The sequence below is a fragment of the Bos indicus x Bos taurus genome, chromosome 8, assembly GCF_003369695.1.
Source record: "Bos indicus x Bos taurus breed Angus x Brahman F1 hybrid chromosome 8, Bos_hybrid_MaternalHap_v2.0, whole genome shotgun sequence".
Classification (NCBI taxonomy): domain Eukaryota; kingdom Metazoa; phylum Chordata; class Mammalia; order Artiodactyla; family Bovidae; genus Bos; species Bos indicus x Bos taurus.
Window position 1 is genome coordinate 103,304,888 of NC_040083.1, and position 17,397 is coordinate 103,322,284.

Here is a 17,397-nt window from a genome sequence, read left to right on the forward strand (position 1 = left end):
CCCCGTGGACTATACAGTCCATGGAATTCTCCAGGCCAGAATACTGCAGTGGGTAGTTTTACCCTTCTCCAGTGGATCTTCCCAACCCAGGAATCGAACCGGGGTCTCCTACATTGCAAGCGGATTTCTTTACCAACAGCTGTCAGTGCACTCCCCAAAAGGGGTGCACTGCTGGGTCAGCTGAACAACTTCCCATCAATCAAATCGCAGGGGTCACAGCATGAATGGGCTGTGAGTCTCAGCCAGCCTCCCAGAGGCACCAGCCCTGCCCTCAGAAGCCCCTTCTGTGGGAGTTTCCTGCTCAGCATACCACGTGGACATCCCAGAGCCGGTGGGTGAAGTTCAATCAAGGAGTTTCTATGGGCTCTGAAACAAAAGTCAGGAGTCTTGCTGGAGCAAAAAGACTCCCCCCGCAACCTCAGAATACCAGAATCCAGTAAGGCCAGGGCGTGGCCAGAGCCTTGGTATGGCTGAGGGGCCAGCCTCTGGATTTTAAAATTAAAAAACAAAAACCACATTTTTCTGAGTAGCCACGTCTATGTTGTAGAAGAGATGAGTGTGACCTGTATCTTTAAGAGAAAATTTAAGATGAGATGGTTTAAGAATCAAACAGGTGGGGCTTCTCTGGTGGCTAAGCAGTCAAGAATCTGCCTGCCAGGGCCAGAGACACGGATTCAAGCCCCAATCTGGAGAGAGCCCACATGCCTCCGAGGAGCTAAAGGCCATGCACCACAGCTTTTGGGCCTGTGCTCTGGAGCCTGGAGGCCACACTACGGAGCCTGCATGAGCAACTGCTGAAACCCAAGGGCCCTAGAGCCTGTGCTCCTCAACAACAGAAGCCACCGCAGTGAGAAGCCCATGCGCTGTGTCTTAGAGAGTCGCCCCCACTCACCGCAACTAGAGCAAAGCCAGCACAGCAACAAAGACCCAGCACAGCCAAAAAACAAATAAAAAGCATAGGTCATGGCAGCGTTTGGCTGGGAATGCTTCTGGTGCCTTCTGAGATGAGGGGACTCCTGACTGGAGGAGTCCCCTGAGGTGGTAAGACCAGATCCAAGGGAATTTTTTGTAGAGAAAGTTGTAGCAAGTATTGTGGAGACATGTCTCCAGAACCAGGCAGAGTGGCAGCAGGGGCTGGTGACCCTCAAGGGCGGCTCCATGTAAACGGGCCATGTCAGTTCAGTGGAATTGCACAATCTTAACCACTAGACTGCTGGGGAAGTCCCCAAGAGGTCCATTTTTAAATGGTGAATTCAGAACTGTGAAAGATACCTTATGAGCCAAAAACTCCCATCCACCAGCTGAGCTGAGGGTGGCTGACCCATCTGTGGCTGGCATCTTCTGCTTTAGGCATTTGTCCTTTGGGTCACTTCAAAATATCCCTCTTCAGAGTGATACCTTCAGACTGATGCAGATGGTGGCCCCAGTCTATGAAGCGTGCATGGAGGGGGCAGGTATAGCTAGACGCAGGACGTGAGGACATTTGTGAATTGCAGCCTGGAGAGCCTCTTGGCTTCTCCCAGTGTCCCCATCCCCAACTCCAGCCATTTCTGTCAAGAGAGGGTCCCAGCTACGCCCACAAATGCTGTCCCTCAGAACAGTCCTCTCTGTTGGAACCTAGAAGCCCCAAGCTCAAGGCTTTGAAGAAAATAAGAGGGAGGAATCTCTTATGTGATCTGATCAAGAGGGCTGCAGAGCTGTCTCCACCCAGAATCCTTGCCTCTGGGTTTGTCCCCTCCACCGGAGATGTGCAGTGCCCACCCTTCTCCCTTCCTGAGGGTCTCTTAATCCAATGGGCTAATGGTGTGAAAGGGACTCTGGACCAAGCGAGCCGCCAGCCCTTAGCATGCTGTTCACCCCATGGAGAACAGATGCCGTCTCTGCCTAGGTTTCTGCTGCCGGGGTCGGCGTTCCATTTCAGCACACGTGAAGCTGGGGTTTTTCTGCTCTCTCAGCAGCAGCAGTCCTCAGGGCTCTGAGCGGATGGAGCTAGCAAGAGGTGTTTATGAATCTGATGTTTGTAGATCTGGTCTGTGTGAGCTGGAGGCTCCTGGAGTCCTGTGCTTGGACCAAGTTGGTGCCCAAGCCATGCTGGACAGCCTACCCGCTCTCTTCCTCCAGGGAGGAGAAGGAGAAGCTGGGCTAGACCCAGGACTTGCAGCTGTGGTCCAGGACCAGATGGTTGTCCTGGGCACAATGAAAAGGGCAATGAATATTCTCCTTCCGGGGCCAAGGGCCAGAGTGAGGATGGCAGGAGATGGGATCTCCAGGGCCCTTGTGGAGGAACAGCCTAAGGCTTTCTAACCCCGGCAGCTACAGCTGGCAATACGGCTGTGAACAAAGCAAAAGGCTGCAGGGGTGGGTGGGTGGGGGTTCTGTGTGGCCAAGGGCAGGGGAATTCTTTCAGGCACTTGTGGGCATTTACCCTTACCCCCTGGGCACACACTAGGCATGGTAATTTCTTCTGACCCTGGGCCACTGATGATCTCTGCCAAACATCTCCAGGAAACAAGTATCCAGAGTTGCTCCCTCTTTTCTCTCCTGGATTTATTAAAACAAAACAAAATAATCCCATTTTATACAGAACTGTGATTTATGTTTTGTAATTTGCATAGCCAATTTCATGTCCTGAAGATGGCTCTATTACATTTCCCATACACACATTTTTCATTTCTGGGGAAAGTTCATGCCCCCTCCCCAGCTGGTCTCCTCCTCCCTTCCCCCCAATCTCATTATACTTCGTGATGAACAGTCAGGACATGGAATTTCAGGAGTCTACAATTTGGTTTTTATTGGAACCTGCAGCAGGGCTCTGGGGCAGACTCTGACCCTCCCACTTCCTGCTGCCTTGTGGACTTCAGGCCTGCGGACCGGTCAGTTGGAGAAGCGCAGCAACTCCTCATCCGCTGTGGACACAGAGAGGCTCAGGGAGTAGGTGTGGGGTCACCCAAGGGCCTGTGGTTGGGGGCGGTCAGGGCATGGGGATGCCTCATGGAGGAGGGAAGACAGCTCGGACTGAGTTCGAGCCTGAGCCTGAGGCCAGAAACTTCTGCTTGCAGGGTGACTTGGTAACTCCGAGATGCATTCCACAGGATGACCTATGTTTTTGCCTCTGATTTACTTTAGGCACCATTTTTCCGGTGGGGAGATAAGGCATATAAATCTTCAATGGCTGCGGCTTCTTGGAATGCTATTCTTGTTACCATCGCAGCATTGCCACCGTTACTAGTACTGGCTGCTGCTAGACAGGTATGAACCAGGCAAGGCACCGTGCCGCCTAGGAAGTGGGTCCTTTGTGCCACTTTACAAAAGAGAAAACTGAGACTTAAATTGGTACAGTCCACGGGGTCACAAAGAGGCGGACATGACTGAGCACTCAAGCACTGTAACAGGGACAGAGTAGATTGAGAAGATCCAGAGGCCTGAGCCTTCAGGAAGCAGTGACTGGAAGTATTTGAATCATTTGAGTAACGATGTGGCCAGCCCGAATGTGGCACTGAATGCCAGGATTGGAGCCCGCCTCTGCCCCACTCAACCCCACCCTCCCTGCTCAGGCCAGCACCTCCCCAGGTGCCCCATCCCAGCTGGGGTAAAATTGGGCTTGGCCCCGTTTTACAGGTGGGAAACTGAGAGAGTGGGTGTGCTGGTCACCAGTACAGAATCCAGAACTCAGCTCTCCAGATCCCTACCAGGGCTCCCCAACCAGGATTCTGGCGGCCCCTCAGCCCCGCCCGGCGTTGTGGGGCCTCCTACCTTCACCAGGAATGCCACAGTACTCCTTACACTCCTTCTCCGAGTAAAATTTGTTACCATTGCCCTTGCAGCCCCCATAGCTGAAGCGGACGCACTTCCCCTTGACAGCATCAAATGCCCAGAGCTGGATGTAGCTTCGGCATGGCCCCTGGACTATGGGGAGGTTACAGGCCTCTGCGGAGTGGGAGGGAGGCACAGAGCATTAGAAAACCTCGTGATCGCTGACCTGAGACACCCGGCAGGGACCCTACTCACCTGGAACACCTAGACCTCTTCCTATAGATTGAGAAACCAGCCCCCTAGAAGACATATGTGCCGAGGGTCACCCACACCCAAGTGCTCAATTCCTATGCCTTCAGGAAACCGACCCTGGAATCCCACCACCGGAGCATCCTCTGTTAGCTACCTGTTCAGTGGGCAGGTGGTCTGTTGGGAGGACAGAAGTGACCAGTACGGGGGAGGCGGAAGTGGGGTGGTGCTCACCCACAGTCCGGCAGGTCTGCAGACACTCCTTCTCCGAGAGGAAGTTGTTGCCATTCCCCATGCAGCCGCCATATAAGAAGGTCTCACAGGCCATGGATGTACCGTTATAGAAATACCTCTTGAACAGCCCCAGGCAAGGCCCTTGTGAGTAGTCCAGCTGGCAGGAATCTGCGGAGGGGCAGAACAGCAGTGCTCGCTGAGTGCTGAGTGTGTGCCTGTCACCAGGCTGGACACTTCAAAGGGGAATCACCTCGTTTAGTTTTCATCTCTGCATTAAGAGGAATCATTCTCAGCCCGTTTTAAAGATAAGGAAATTGACTCCCTGAGAGGCAAAGAGATTTCCTCAGGGTTACCTAGAGCTGAGATTCCAAGTCATATTTGTTGGACTCCAAAAACCCGTGCCATAATATGAGGTGTTATCAGTGGCCCAGAGACCAAGCATCCGGCTTTGGTCTTGTCTGCCCTACAGCCCTGTAAAGACAGTGGTTGAGGCTACATTCACCAGCATGCATGCTGGCAGCCTGACCTCTCTGCCTGATGTCCCAGCCCTGTGCCTTTGCCCTCATCATTCCTGCCCCTGGAATGCTAGAATGCCTTCCTCCATAAACCATAAATGGACATAACATGAATTCTCCTTCATCCAGGAAGTCCTCCTTGATCACTTCTCCCCTCCCTCTTCTGAGCTCCCTCAACTCTTTAGCTTACTCTCTTCTTTCAAGTCCTTTATTTTCTTCCTTGACTGCCTCCTCTACTAGACCAGAAGACGTGTTTGTCTCCATGATCCCAGTGCTCAGCAGAGGGTCTGGGGGGCGATGCAGGGTCAAGGTTCAATGTTTGCTGAAAGAGTTGAAGAGTGATTGGTCTATCAACTACACAGAGTATTCTCACATATTTTCCATGTGTCTCCACAAAGAGCCCTTGAGATCAGCTCAACAGGCTGTTATCCCATTGTACAGATGAGAAAACCAAGGCTAGGAGGCCACGAAGTAAAACAGACAGGCCAGGAACTTGCTTCTCATCATGGAGCTGAATGTTTCTAAGCTCAGGGACCATGGCTTGTGATCCCCTCTCTCAACAATGTCTGGCACGGGGCAGAGAATGGGATTTGCCTTTTATAGGCTTTTGCTTCATTCTAGTAGAAGAATAAAAAGACTTCATGGTGATAAGGGCAGCTGGAGTGAACCAGCTGTGGGCCCTTCCTCTCTCGAGTGTGGCAGAAGAGGGGTTAAAAAAAAACAGGGAGTGATCCTCACCTGCTTTCTTGCTGAAATTAGTTACTGGTTGTCCAGCCCCAGAGCCTTCCTCTTCCTGGGTCAGCACAGCCCGCCGAGCCCTCTGGGGGAAAAACAGAAGAAGCTATTTCAGGGACCTAGCCACAGTTGTTCCCCTGGACCCTGGGAATGTAAAAGCCATTTGCTCTGAGGATCAAGGTGTAGACAGAAACACAGCTACTAGACTGATGAATGGGCTGTTTTTCCCAAAGCATCGGGCTTTCTGTGGCACTAGTGGTAAAGAATCCGCCTGCCAATTCAAGAGACAAGGGTTCAATCTCTAGGTCAAGAAGATCCCTTGGAGGAGGGCATGGCAACCCATTCTACTATTCTTGCCTGGAGAATCCCATGGACAGAGGAGCCTGGCAAGCTACAGTCCATGGGGTCGAAAAAGTTGGACACAACTTCGAAACCAAACAGCAAAAACAACTGGCTAAAACAGATGAGGCAGGAGACAGATAAAAAGAAGCAGAACAGAAACTATCCAGACCGACTTCAGAAATCTCATTCAAGGTTGAAGGGAACAGGAGGATATTCTCAAACAGGGAAGAATTCCAGGATTCAAATATTCAAAACTTCCTCAAACACAGCAGTTTGTGAAGAAATGGCATTAAGAGATTAATAGAAATAATAACTCAGGAATGGTGAAGCTGTGTTGTATTCACTAGGAGAGAATGTAGAATCCATTAAAATATAGAGCTATTACTAAATGTCTGGGAATTGCAGAGATAGAACAGAATGGGAATGGTATCAATCTGGACAGAGTAAAAGAAAAAGGGAGAAGGAGATAGAACGCACGAGAGTAAAGAGGTCTGTCTGCCACGTCCCAGAGACAAGAGACACCCTCTGAAAGTGTTTACTTACATTTAAAGTCGTTCAGTCGTGTCTGATTCTTCGTGACCCAGTGGACTATACAGTCCATGGAATTCTCCAGGCCACAATACTGGAGTAGGTAGCCTTTCCCTTCTCCAGGGGATCTTCCCAACCCAGAGACTGAACCCAGGTCTCCCGCATTGCAGGCGGATTCTTTACCAGCTGAGCCATAAGGGAAGCCCAATCTTGACTTAGAGCATTCTTTACTAAATTAACCTCTTGGCAAGGAGAAATATTTATTTGCAGATTTTTTTTAAACAACAATGAATGTCTTTTCAATTTTAGGAATAGCATCTGGAACACAATTCCATTTAATAACAGCATATCTAAATCTGTGCATCTGTCTATCCAACTTTCTTTACATCTGCCCCTCTCCAGGTGTATACAGGTCAAGATTTCTGGAATAATGTGAATGCTCAGAGTTTGTAGGTGGTGGAATTTTTCAAAACTTGTTTTTTATACTTTTTATACTGCATTGTTTTAATTATTTATAATGAGAGTATGTTAGCTTTACAGTAGCAATGGTAATTTTTCTTAAAAAATAGGGAAGTGGTTAGCCACTATGGAGAACAGTGTGGAGAGTCCTTAAAAAACCAGAAATAGAACTGCCATATGACCCAGCAATCCCACTGCTGGGCATACACATCGAGGAAACCAGAATTGAAAGAGACACATGTGCCCCAATGTTCATCACAGCACTGTTTACAGTAGCCAGGACATGGAAGCAACCTAGATGTCCATCAGCAGATGAATGGATAAGAAAGCTGTGGTACATATACACAATGGAATCTTACTCAGCCATTAAAAAGAATGCACTTGAATCAGTTCTAATGAGGTGGATGAAACTGGAGCCTATTATACAGAGTGAAGTAAGTCAGAAAGAAAAAGACCAATACTGTATAATAACGCATATATATGGAATTTAGAAAGATGGTAACGATGACCCTATATGCGAGACAGCAAAAGAGACACAGATGTATAGAACAGTCTTTTGGACTCTGTGGGAGAGGGCGAGGATGGGATGATTTGAGAGAATAGCATTGAAACATGTATATTATCATATGTGAAATAGATCCCCAGTCCAGATTTGATGCATGAGACAGGGTGCTCAGGGCTGGTGCACTGGGATGACCCAGAGGGATGGGATGGGGAAGGAGGTGGGAGGGGGAGTTCAGGATGGGGAACACAGGTATACCCATGGCTGGTTCATGTCAATTTTTGGCAAAAACTACTACAATATTGTAAAGTAATTAGCCTCCAATTAAAATAAACTAATTAATTAAAAAAATAGGAAAGCAAAGAAATATGTTAACAGTGTGAATTCTATGTAGAAGTAGGACATTATTGTCCTTTTTTGCTTTCCTTCAGTTTTAAAAATTTTCTTCAGTTGCATGCAACAAATTCTCTTTTCATTTTTATTCTATTACAAATATTTTTAATCTTCCTTGTTATGGCTTCTTAGATACACTCATCATTTAAAAGTGAACATCTAATTTCCAAATACATGGGATTTTGTTTAAAGTATCTTTAATATTAATCTCTCATTTTGATACTAGTTTCTCATTTAAATGGTTTCTTCTCTGTAGTTACCCTCTGTTTCTTTTTAGTCTAACTTTATTGAGGCTTTCGATGGCGAAGTCAAAGATTTCTCTTGGTAAATGTCACATTGCACTTGAAAACATGGATTATTTTCAAGTGTCTTTCAATATTGATTTCTAACGTAATTCCACAGTGATGAGAACAGATTCTGTATGATTTCAACATCTTCAGACCATGAAATTTTTGCATTTCATCTTCTGTCCCTGGATATGTTCCAGTGTCTCCTAGTTTATAGTCTACGGGAACTTGAATAGAGTTTGTATTCTGCTGTTGTGTGAAAACTATATAAATCTTAATTATGTTGAATTGGTTTTCAGTGCTTTTCAGGTCTACTATCTCCTTCTACTTCCCTGTATATTCATTCTATTAATTTTTGAGAGTTTGATATTGAAACTCCAACTAATAACCTTAATTTATCTATTTAAAAAAAATAATTGTAATATATAGTGGAACATATGAAACCTTGTTCTGTATTTTCCAAGTCCCTTGTATATATGTTATATACTTTCATAATTAAAAAAGTAAAGATTAAAATGAAAAAAATTTCAAAAATATGTTTCTAAAATAAATATATGTATTTTTACACACACACACACACACACACACATACACATATAGACACAACAGTAGACTAAATTAGTATATATAATTTCCAAATAATCAGAGAAAGAATGAAGGCTTAATCAATATGGCAAAAAACAGGAAAATTAAGCAGAAGGAAGCCCCCCAAATCAAAAGTCAGCATAGGAGAGGCATTGGCTTGAGAAGCTGCTTGCTCTCGGCTTTGCTGTTTTTCAGAGCTCAACTGACTTTATTTTCATCTATTGAGTGTTGAGTATCTTTATCTCATTATTGAGTCTGTCACTGCTTTTAGGTACTTTTCTAACATGTCACTGGATTCCAGCACCTGGAAGGTAAAGGTAATTACTCCATGCCACAGACGAGGAAAGGGACATCGCATGGGGCAGCAACTAGCCCCATGAAGAACTGAGACTGAGCCCAGGTGGGTCTGACTTGCCCATCGCCGCCTTCTCTCTGCAACCCCACCCTCCAGCACGGCAGAGGAGCCTAAGCGGGCAGGGTGGGGCTGGGCTGGGGGACAGAGGTGCTCACCGAGACTGGAGTGGGCACTGGATCCTGCTCTCCAGGAACACATTCACCTGAGTCAGAGGACAGGAGAGAGAGGGAGTAAGACCCAGACAGGCTTTGCTTCTTCCGAAGAACTAATGGCCATGCGGCAGGTGGGCCCCCTCGCTGGGACCTGTCCCATGCATCAGCCCACTGCGGGGACGGCTCCACCCGCATGGATTGCTGAAGGTCATCGCTGGAAAATCGACAGGCTGGTGGCTACACCGCTGTCACCACCTCTATCGTCTCCACCCCCTCCGCTCCACCAGCATTCCAAGGCTGACATCTATCCAGCACTTACTAGAAACCACGTATGGTGCTACTGTATTTAATGCCTTTATCTCATTGACCCCTTACAGTAGCAGCTTCTAAGGGGGGACATTATTATCCCCATTTTACAGATGAGGAAATGAGGCTCTGAAAGCCTCCAGAAGCCACCCAGCTCAGTTTGAAGCTCCGTGCTCTAACTCCTACCCTCTATTACCTCCCAAGAGGCGGCCCTGAATTCTGGCTATCACCGCACTTGGCAGGTGGCAGCAGAGTGAATGCTGAACTGGCTCTAGCCTCAGCTCTGCCAGGTACACGCCAACTGACCTGGGACAAGTCCAGGGACCCAGAGTGCCTTTTCTATAAAGAGAGGAGGGGAACCATAGCCCAGTTTACCTCAAAGGGTGGTGGGACAGACCCAGGGGCCGGGGGGATGTGCTCTGGAGGCCACAGAGGACGAGGAGGGGACAGAAATGTGAGACGGGGTGGGGTGCCATTACCTCTGTCGGGCATTGTGAAGATGGCATCTTCGGGGATGCCCACACCCAGGGCCACCTCCCTGAATTCCTCCAGCAGGCTTTCCCGAAGCTGCGGCTCACGCCCTGCAAGTGGGAGGCAGGGGAGATGCCTAGAACCACAGGGCCCAGGGCTGCCAGGGCCTGGCATTATTTTGCCCAGGGACTTTCATTTCGGGGACATTTGAGACCTATTGACTCAGTTGGGTCTCTTCAGTACCCTTACAGAAAGCTCAGCTCCAGAAGAGGAGGAGGAGCCTTCCCAGGCTCCCCATTCCAGGTCTCCCAGATCTCCACCCAGCACAAGAGTGGTTCTTTAAGGGCCCAGAGATGCTAGAATTTTCTGGAAATTTTGAGTTCAAAAGAAGAGGCTTCAACCTCAAATGGGAGACTGAGCTCTACCTTCTACAGGGAGAGTAAATGTTTTCACCTTTCCCGTAACTGGAGTTTTGTTGGAAGGAAAAAGCAAAACTCCCTGCACTTCCCCACTTCATTTCCCCAAATGACAGGTCTCCTCCCACCCCCAGCTCCGGGCCTTTACCATAGAGCTTGACAGTAATGGTGGGTCCATGGCGACGGCTTAATTTCTTGGTCAGAAAAATGGCGTACTCATCGTAGTTGGTGTGGACCACATAGGACTCCATGGTGATATTCCACTCTGCATGGAAGATGAAGGAAGACAAAAAGATCAGTGGTCAGAAGGCTTCTATCCTGAGACCCTTCACCTATTCACCCACGTATCATCTATTCATCAATCCTTCTGTCCACCCATCCTTTGCATATATTCATTTATCTATTCATCCATCTTCACTCTCTCTCTCCATCCATCTCCTCCATAGATTCGTCATTAATTCATCCACCATCGTTTCATCCATCCGTCCTCTCCATATATCAGTCCATAAATACACCCATTTTCCTTCCTTCCTTCCCTCCCTCTTTCCTTCTTTCTTTCCTCCATCTGTTAGCCCATCAGTTTATCTATTTAATGATTGATTACTCAACAAATCTACCATCTTACATATATTCACTTACCATTTTTTAATTCTCTCACTCATTTATTTATCCAACCATTCATCTATGCAAACATTAAAGCTCTGACACATTTATTTGATGCATAGAGCAAATTCAATAAACATTTGCTGGATTAATGATAAATTCATGTCCACATGTGTCTATCCCTTAGCACCATACACTCTGTACATGGTAGATGCTTAGCAAATTTTTATCAGTTGATTGCAGATGCCTAACAGGAAGAGTGATGAAATCTTGATGTTATCCCCAGCATTCAGAACCATCACTTGAATTCAGCAATGTTTTCAGCTCATCACTTAAAATCAGCACTTGATGAGCGTGTACATGGGTGGGGCAAGGGTCATGGGGGTAGGAGCTAGAGAGAGAAAGAGAAAGAAGGAGAGAGAGAAGGAGGGGGGGAATTTGGTGGGAGGCTAGATGACATTGCAGAAAAATGGGAGGAATGGCTGTAGGGGCAGAGAGGTTAAGATGTCAGGCATTTTTTTTAGTGAAGGAGAGAACTGTGGGTGTCCCCTTTGACTCAACTTACTGGCTTTGTGATAGAGAAACTTCCCATCAGTGCTTGTTTTCTCATAAGTACCAGAGATCGATTCACAGACACCTTTCCTGGAAATGAACAAACCAAAATGAAGATAGTATCTGGTAGAGACCATTGTCCTGACACCCCGCTCTCCTGGAAGGTCCTTCCAAATACAGGGTTTTTTTTTTTTTTTTGTAATTTGGAAAGTAACATTTCCAAATATCTGGTTTAGTTCTCACACCAGTCCTGAGAGACATCTGTTTCACAGAAGAGAGCAGAGGGACTGAGGGAAGCAAGGAGCTAACTGATGCTATCTTCTTGGTAAACCCAGCACTAAAAATCAGCACAGTATTCGTATACGCCAGGAAATCAGAACGATTCATTAACACATTAAGTCATTTATTACTCTCTGTCTCTCTTGCCCCACTTTTCTCATCTGAGAAATGGGGATAATGATAGTTTCTACCTCATATGGTGGTTGAGAGCATCAAATGAGATATTTTATGCAGAGAGCTTAGAGTAAGTACTATGCACACATTAGCTACTATCTTTACCAGCTGAGTTACCAGGGAAGCCCATTATTGTTATAATGATGATCATTTATCTTATTGATATTTAACGAGCATCATCTATGTGCCAAGCACTATGCCACAGGCTGGGGATACACAGAAAGGCAGGGGAGACCCTGTCCCGTCATGGAGCATTAGATTCTAAAACCCAGTGAAGGGGGTGGGCAGGCCAGAGGCAGATGCAGTCGGTGAGGTTACTGCCACGTGGCGGGAAGCAGGGGTACTCAGAGAGCACAAAAGAAGGCCTGTAACCTGAACCTGGATGGGTGGAGGGAGTCAGAGAGGCCTTCCTGGAGGAGGCAACAAAGAACCTGAGTCCTGAAGGATCCATAGGAATTAGTGCAGGAAGTGGGGAGAGGTTTTCTGGGTAGAAGAAATATTTGATGCAAAGTCCCAGAGGATGGAGGGTTCCAGAAACTGAAAGAAGATCCAGCTAGGTGGGTCAGAGAGTATGTAGGTATGTGGGGAAGGGAACAGTGAGCACTTGGGGGTCACAGAGGGCTGAAGGCTATGTTGAAGGAGTTGAACTTTATCTCAAGGGCAATAGGGAAGGAACTCTGGAAAGGTTTAAGCAGATTTGAGTTTTTGAAAGGCCTTTCTGGTTGCGAGGTGATGAATGGTTGCAAGGATGGAAAGTTGGAGGTTAGAGGTGGGGAGAAATGTAGAGAGGCTACTGTAGATAACAGTAGGAAAGAAAGCTGAAGGTTACTTGGTCCAGGGCAGTGAAGAGGGAAGAAGTAAACAGACCAGAGGGAATAAGGAAGAGCAGGGACAAGGCTGGATGGTGGACCAAATGGTCATGGCAGAGCAAAGAAGAGTCTAGGACATGCACCTACCACCCAACTTTCCAGCTTGTGTAGAAACGCCTTTACTGAGCTAAAGGAAGCCCAAGGGGCAAGAGTAGATTGGGAAACAGGCAGAGTGTTGGGGACGTTGCCCTTGAGGTGTAGATGGGACAGTTAGAACGGGCTGCCCCGGCGGTGGGAAGCAGAGAAGTCTGGCCCTCAGGAGTGAGTCCTGGCTGGAAGTAGAGACCTGCTACTTTCCAGGACAGGGTGGAGGCTGAAGCCAGGGTTGGGGTGGGGGAAGGAGTGGGTCCCAGTCCTCTAACCCCATCCCCACTCACCGCCTGTGAGTGTTGGTGACGCTGATCTCCTTGCTCGTCGGCCCCGCTTTCAACACCACTGTGCTCATGGTCATCTTCTCCTTGAACCTCTTCAGCCATGGGCAGGTGGAGCCCACGGCCACATTGAACCACTTCCCATAGATCTAGGAGGCAGCCACAAGCCCTAAGGATCTGGACCTGGACAAGACTGGGAGGGCGTCTGTCCCCCTCCCCCCTCTCAATGACGTCTCCTCCTAAGTGATCGTGTCTCACAGGTAACTGGAGGCTACGAGGCTTCCAGGGAGGATGGAACTCTGATGATGGAGCTCCAGGCATCATGGCTGGCTTAGGAGGGAGACGGCAGGCAGACCCCACCCCGCCAGTTGGCAGAGGGCCTGACTGCTGAGATGCAGGTTTTGGGCTGCTCACTGGACAGGATCCAAATCCCCATGCCCCAAGGTCACCATCAACCACTGCTCCCCAAGAGCAGGAGTCCCGTCTCTTACTCCTCCAGGGGTACTCACCACCTTGCACACAGCCCATACCTCTGTGTTAGAAAGTAACTCCTTTCCCTAAGCTGAGCCTGACCCAGGATGAGCCTGCCGCTTCTAGAAAGAGCCCTTAGGTGTCTGCAGACCCTTCGTCATCCCAGACCACCAGAGACCTGTTCCTCATGCCTTGCTCCCCACAACCCTTCCTCATCCCTAAATGTAAACAAAATCCATACTGCGGCTACAAAGGTCAGAAGGAGCCTGGGGTGGCAGTGGAGGAACAGGCTTTGCTCAAGGTCACCCAGAGATTCGGGCAGAGCCGGGGCTGGACGGCAGCCTCCCCTGGCACAGCGCCCTGCCCAGGCCGCTTAGTCCCACCAGCCTGATTTCTGTCCTGCTCCTCTTCTCCCCATGATCCTACAGGTAGGGCAGAGGGCCCAGGATGGGCTAACAGAGATGTTGCGGCAGAGGTGAGTAGTTAAAGGATGAAGGGATGCAGGTTAGGGGGTGGGCAGAAGAGTCACACAAAGCTGGGCACTGTCGGGGGGAGGCGCTGCAGGGGCAGCAGGACTTGGTCGGCACCAGCCTTCTCTGCTGCTGCTGCTGAGTCGCTTCAGTCGTGTCCGACTCTGTGCGACCCCATAGACAGCAGCCCACCAGGCTCCGCCGTCCCTGGGATTCTCCAGGCAAGAACACTGGAGTGGGTTGCTATTTCCTTCTCCAATGCATGAAAGTGAAAAGTGAAAGTGAAGTCGCTCAGTCGTGTCTGACTCTTAGCGACCCCATGGACTGCAGCCTACAGGCTCCTCCGTCCATGGGAGTTTCCAGGCAAGAGTACTGGAGTGGGGTGCCATTGCCTTCTCCGAGAAGCCTTCTCTGGGTGGGTTCTAATCGGAGTACAATTTCCCATGGAGCCCAACAGTACAGGTTCAGACTTCAGGATCTTTGACTCAGAATGGCAGCCCAGAATCCCACGAAAGGGTGAGTGCAGAGGTGCAGCTTCAATGAAGTCCTGACAGTCTGAGCAGCAGAAAGGGCCCTGAGGGACCCACCCCTGGAGTTCCAGATGCAGAGACTGAGACCCCAAGGCACATAGGACTTGCCCCTTCCTGCCAGCAAGGCCCAGCCGCTCAGACACCCTGCCATCTCCGCCAGAGATGCCAGCCTTACCCTAGACAGGTCGAAGTTCTCCTGCACTTGAATGTCATCGGGCAATGTGGGCACGGAGCTGGCGTTTACCGCCAGGCAGGCAGTCAGTAACAACAGCAGTCCGCTGAGACTCCGCATGGCTCTGGTTCCTCTGTCTGGGGTGTCACTCACAGGCTTGGCTGGTCTGGGGATGGAAGAGCCACCAGCTCCCTGCTCGAGGCAGCTACAGACTGGGGCTGGGGAAGGGGTCTGCGGCTGTAGGTGACCTTGCTGTTTGTCCTGCTCGGCGAGGACCAATCAGAGACCCAAGGCCAGGGCCAATCGATCCCTTTTAGTACCCTGTCCAGGGTCACAGTCCCCAGGGGCCAGGGTATTTGTTTCAGAGGAGCCGCTGGCCAAATGCAACCTGGCCTGGGCGCAGCTGGACGCTGGGTTCAGGCATCACAAGGGCTTCCCCAGAAACTCCTCGCCTGTCCCAGGCAGGATGGGAGAGGCGGGCAGCCCAAGCCCTTCCTGCTGAGTCATTCCACCTGTGAGCCAGGAGGACAAGCCCGACTGGCCTGTTTCCCATATGAAAAAATCTAGGGCCTGGGGAGAGTGAGTGACTTAGCAGAGACTATAAGCAGGTCTATGGCGAAGCTAGCTTCCCTTGTGGCTCAGATGGTAAAGAATCTACCTGCAAGGCGGGAGTCCCAAGTTCAGTTCCTGGGTTGGGAAGATGCCCTGGAGAAGGGAACGGCTACCCACTCCAGTATTCATGCCTGGAGAATCCCATGCACAGAGGAGCCTGACAGGCTACAGTCCATGGAGGTGCAAAGAGTTGGACTGGACTGAGTGGCTTAACACTACCACCATGGCAAAGATAAGACTAGAACTCAGATATCCTATCCCCAGAGCTCCTTCTCTGACCCATGGCTTCCCACAGCCCTAGCAAATAATATTAATAGTCAAAATAATAATGCTGCTGCTGATGTCCACAGCTTCGATGCACTGAGCCCCTGGTATGTACCAGCTAGGCACAAGAGCTTTACGCCTGCCCTGAAATGGCTCATCCCCACAAGAGCCCCATCAAGCAGGGGCTGTTTTTCCCCTTTATAGACAGGCAGCCTTTGGTGGTGGCTGAGAGCGTGGACTCAGGAGCCAGGTTGCTCTCTGTGCTGCTCAATGGGGCAGGGGGCGGCCTTGGGTGAGCGACTTTACCTTTCACCACATCCGTGTCTTCATCTGAAAATGGGATAGTAGCAGTTCCTGGTTGAGAACATTGTCACAAGGACGGAAGAAGCTCATGCTTGCAAAGCAGTAGGACAGTAGCTGGGACATGCCGGGAGCTGAGTGTGTTCACTGAGGGGTGAATAAAGTCCCCTCCCCACAGGCTCAAGTGACAACTTACGTGCGTATGTAATTAGTTCAGATGAGGTCCTACCGGAGGAGGATGAACCCTCAGTCCAAGGACTGATGTCTTCATAAGACAAAGAGGAGGGAGATTTGGACTCAGAAACACACAGGGAAGATGGCCACAGGAAGACAGAGGCTGAGATTGGAACGAGGCGGCTGCAAGCCAAGGAATGCCAGGGGCTGCCGACAGGAGCTGGGAAGAGCCGGGAAGGGTTTTCTCCTAGAACCTTTAAGAAGGATGCGGCCCTCCTGACAACTTGCTGTCCAACTTGTAACCTCCAGAACCAGGAGAGAAAACATTTCTGTATTATTACACCACCCACTTTGTGGTGTTCTATTAATGGCAGCCTTAGGAAACTAGACAGTGTTCATTCCATCGAAATATTTAACGGGAATTTTAAAAAGCAGATCTGTTTGTCTCCAAAGATCAAACTCTTGCTAGTGATACTGCAGGTCCTCTCTACTTTAAAAAAATTTTTTTTAAATTATGAAAGTATGATAACACATTTACACGAAACTTGGAAAATACAGAAAATTATTTTTTAAGTCGATAAATTAAGATTTTTAGTTGGAGTTTCTATATCAAACTCTCAAAAACTAACAGAATGAATATGCAGAGAAGTAGAAGGATATGAAAAGCATGGAAAGCACTATTAGCCTGAAAAGCATGAAAGCATGAAAAGCACTGGAAACCAATTCAACATAACTAAGATTTATACAATTTTCACATAATAGTAGGAACCAATTTCTATTCAAGTTCCCATAGACTGTAAGCCAGGAGACACGGAAACACAGCCAGGGGTGTAAAACAAGCTGCAAAAAGTTTGCAGTCTAAAGATATTGAAATCATACAGAATTTGTTCTCTTATCACTGTGGAATAATATTAGAACTCAATATCAAAAGATATTTGAAAATGACCCACATATTTTCAAGTGCAATGTGGCATTTACCAAGAGAGACCTTCAACTTAGCCATTGAAAGCCTCAGTAAAGTTAGACTGAAGAGAACACAGAGGGTGATTGCAGAGAAGAAAGCATTTAAATGAGAAATTGGTATAAAATGAGAAATTAATATTAAAGATATTTTAAACAAAATCCCATGCATTTGGAAATTAGATGTCCACTTTTAAATGATGGGTGTATCAAAGAAACAGCAACAGAATAAAAATGAAAAGAGAATTTACCAGAATGTGTTGCATGCAGCTGAAGCTGCTCCATGCAATTAAATGCAACGCGGAGTCTTGAAA

At 48.4% G+C, this 17,397-nt stretch overlaps 1 protein-coding gene across 2 annotated transcripts; it reads right to left on the reverse strand.

Moving 5' to 3' along the window:
* Window positions 1-2,765: 2,765 nt before the first annotated feature.
* On the reverse strand, window positions 2,766-15,213 carry AMBP (alpha-1-microglobulin/bikunin precursor). 2 transcript variants are annotated; one of them, XM_027550595.1, is made up of 10 exons: window positions 14,777-15,213; window positions 13,137-13,279; window positions 11,451-11,527; window positions 10,431-10,547; window positions 9,875-9,976; window positions 9,093-9,139; window positions 5,490-5,571; window positions 4,237-4,404; window positions 3,754-3,927; window positions 2,766-2,906 (listed from the first exon to the last, which is right to left on the reverse strand). In XM_027550595.1, exons 1-10 carry the CDS (start codon window positions 14,891-14,893, stop codon window positions 2,875-2,877), a joined length of 1,059 nt encoding a protein of 352 aa, XP_027406396.1. In that variant the 5' UTR covers window positions 14,894-15,213; the 3' UTR covers window positions 2,766-2,874. The 2 variants fall into 2 exon arrangements, with proteins under 2 accessions (XP_027406396.1, XP_027406397.1); XM_027550596.1 differs by lacking the exons at window positions 2,766-2,906; window positions 3,754-3,927 and adding an exon at window positions 3,990-4,052 and having other exon boundaries at window positions 4,160-4,404; window positions 14,777-15,062.
* Between the last annotated feature and the right edge of the window lie 2,184 nt (window positions 15,214-17,397).

Bases quoted from the DNA above. Each gene is read 5' to 3' on its own strand.
- AMBP (XM_027550595.1), bottom strand. From the start codon at position 14,893: ATGCGGAGTCTCAGCGGACTGCTGTTGTTACTGACTGCCTGCCTGGCG. The intron at 9,977-10,430 runs GTAAAGGCCCGG...TCCCACTTGCAG, and splicing joins CATTACTGTCAAGCTCTATG to GGCGTGAGCCGCAGCTTCGG. The intron at 4,405-5,489 runs GTGAGGATCACT...GCCCCTCCGCAG, and splicing joins TAATTTCAGCAAGAAAGCAG to ATTCCTGCCAGCTGGACTAC.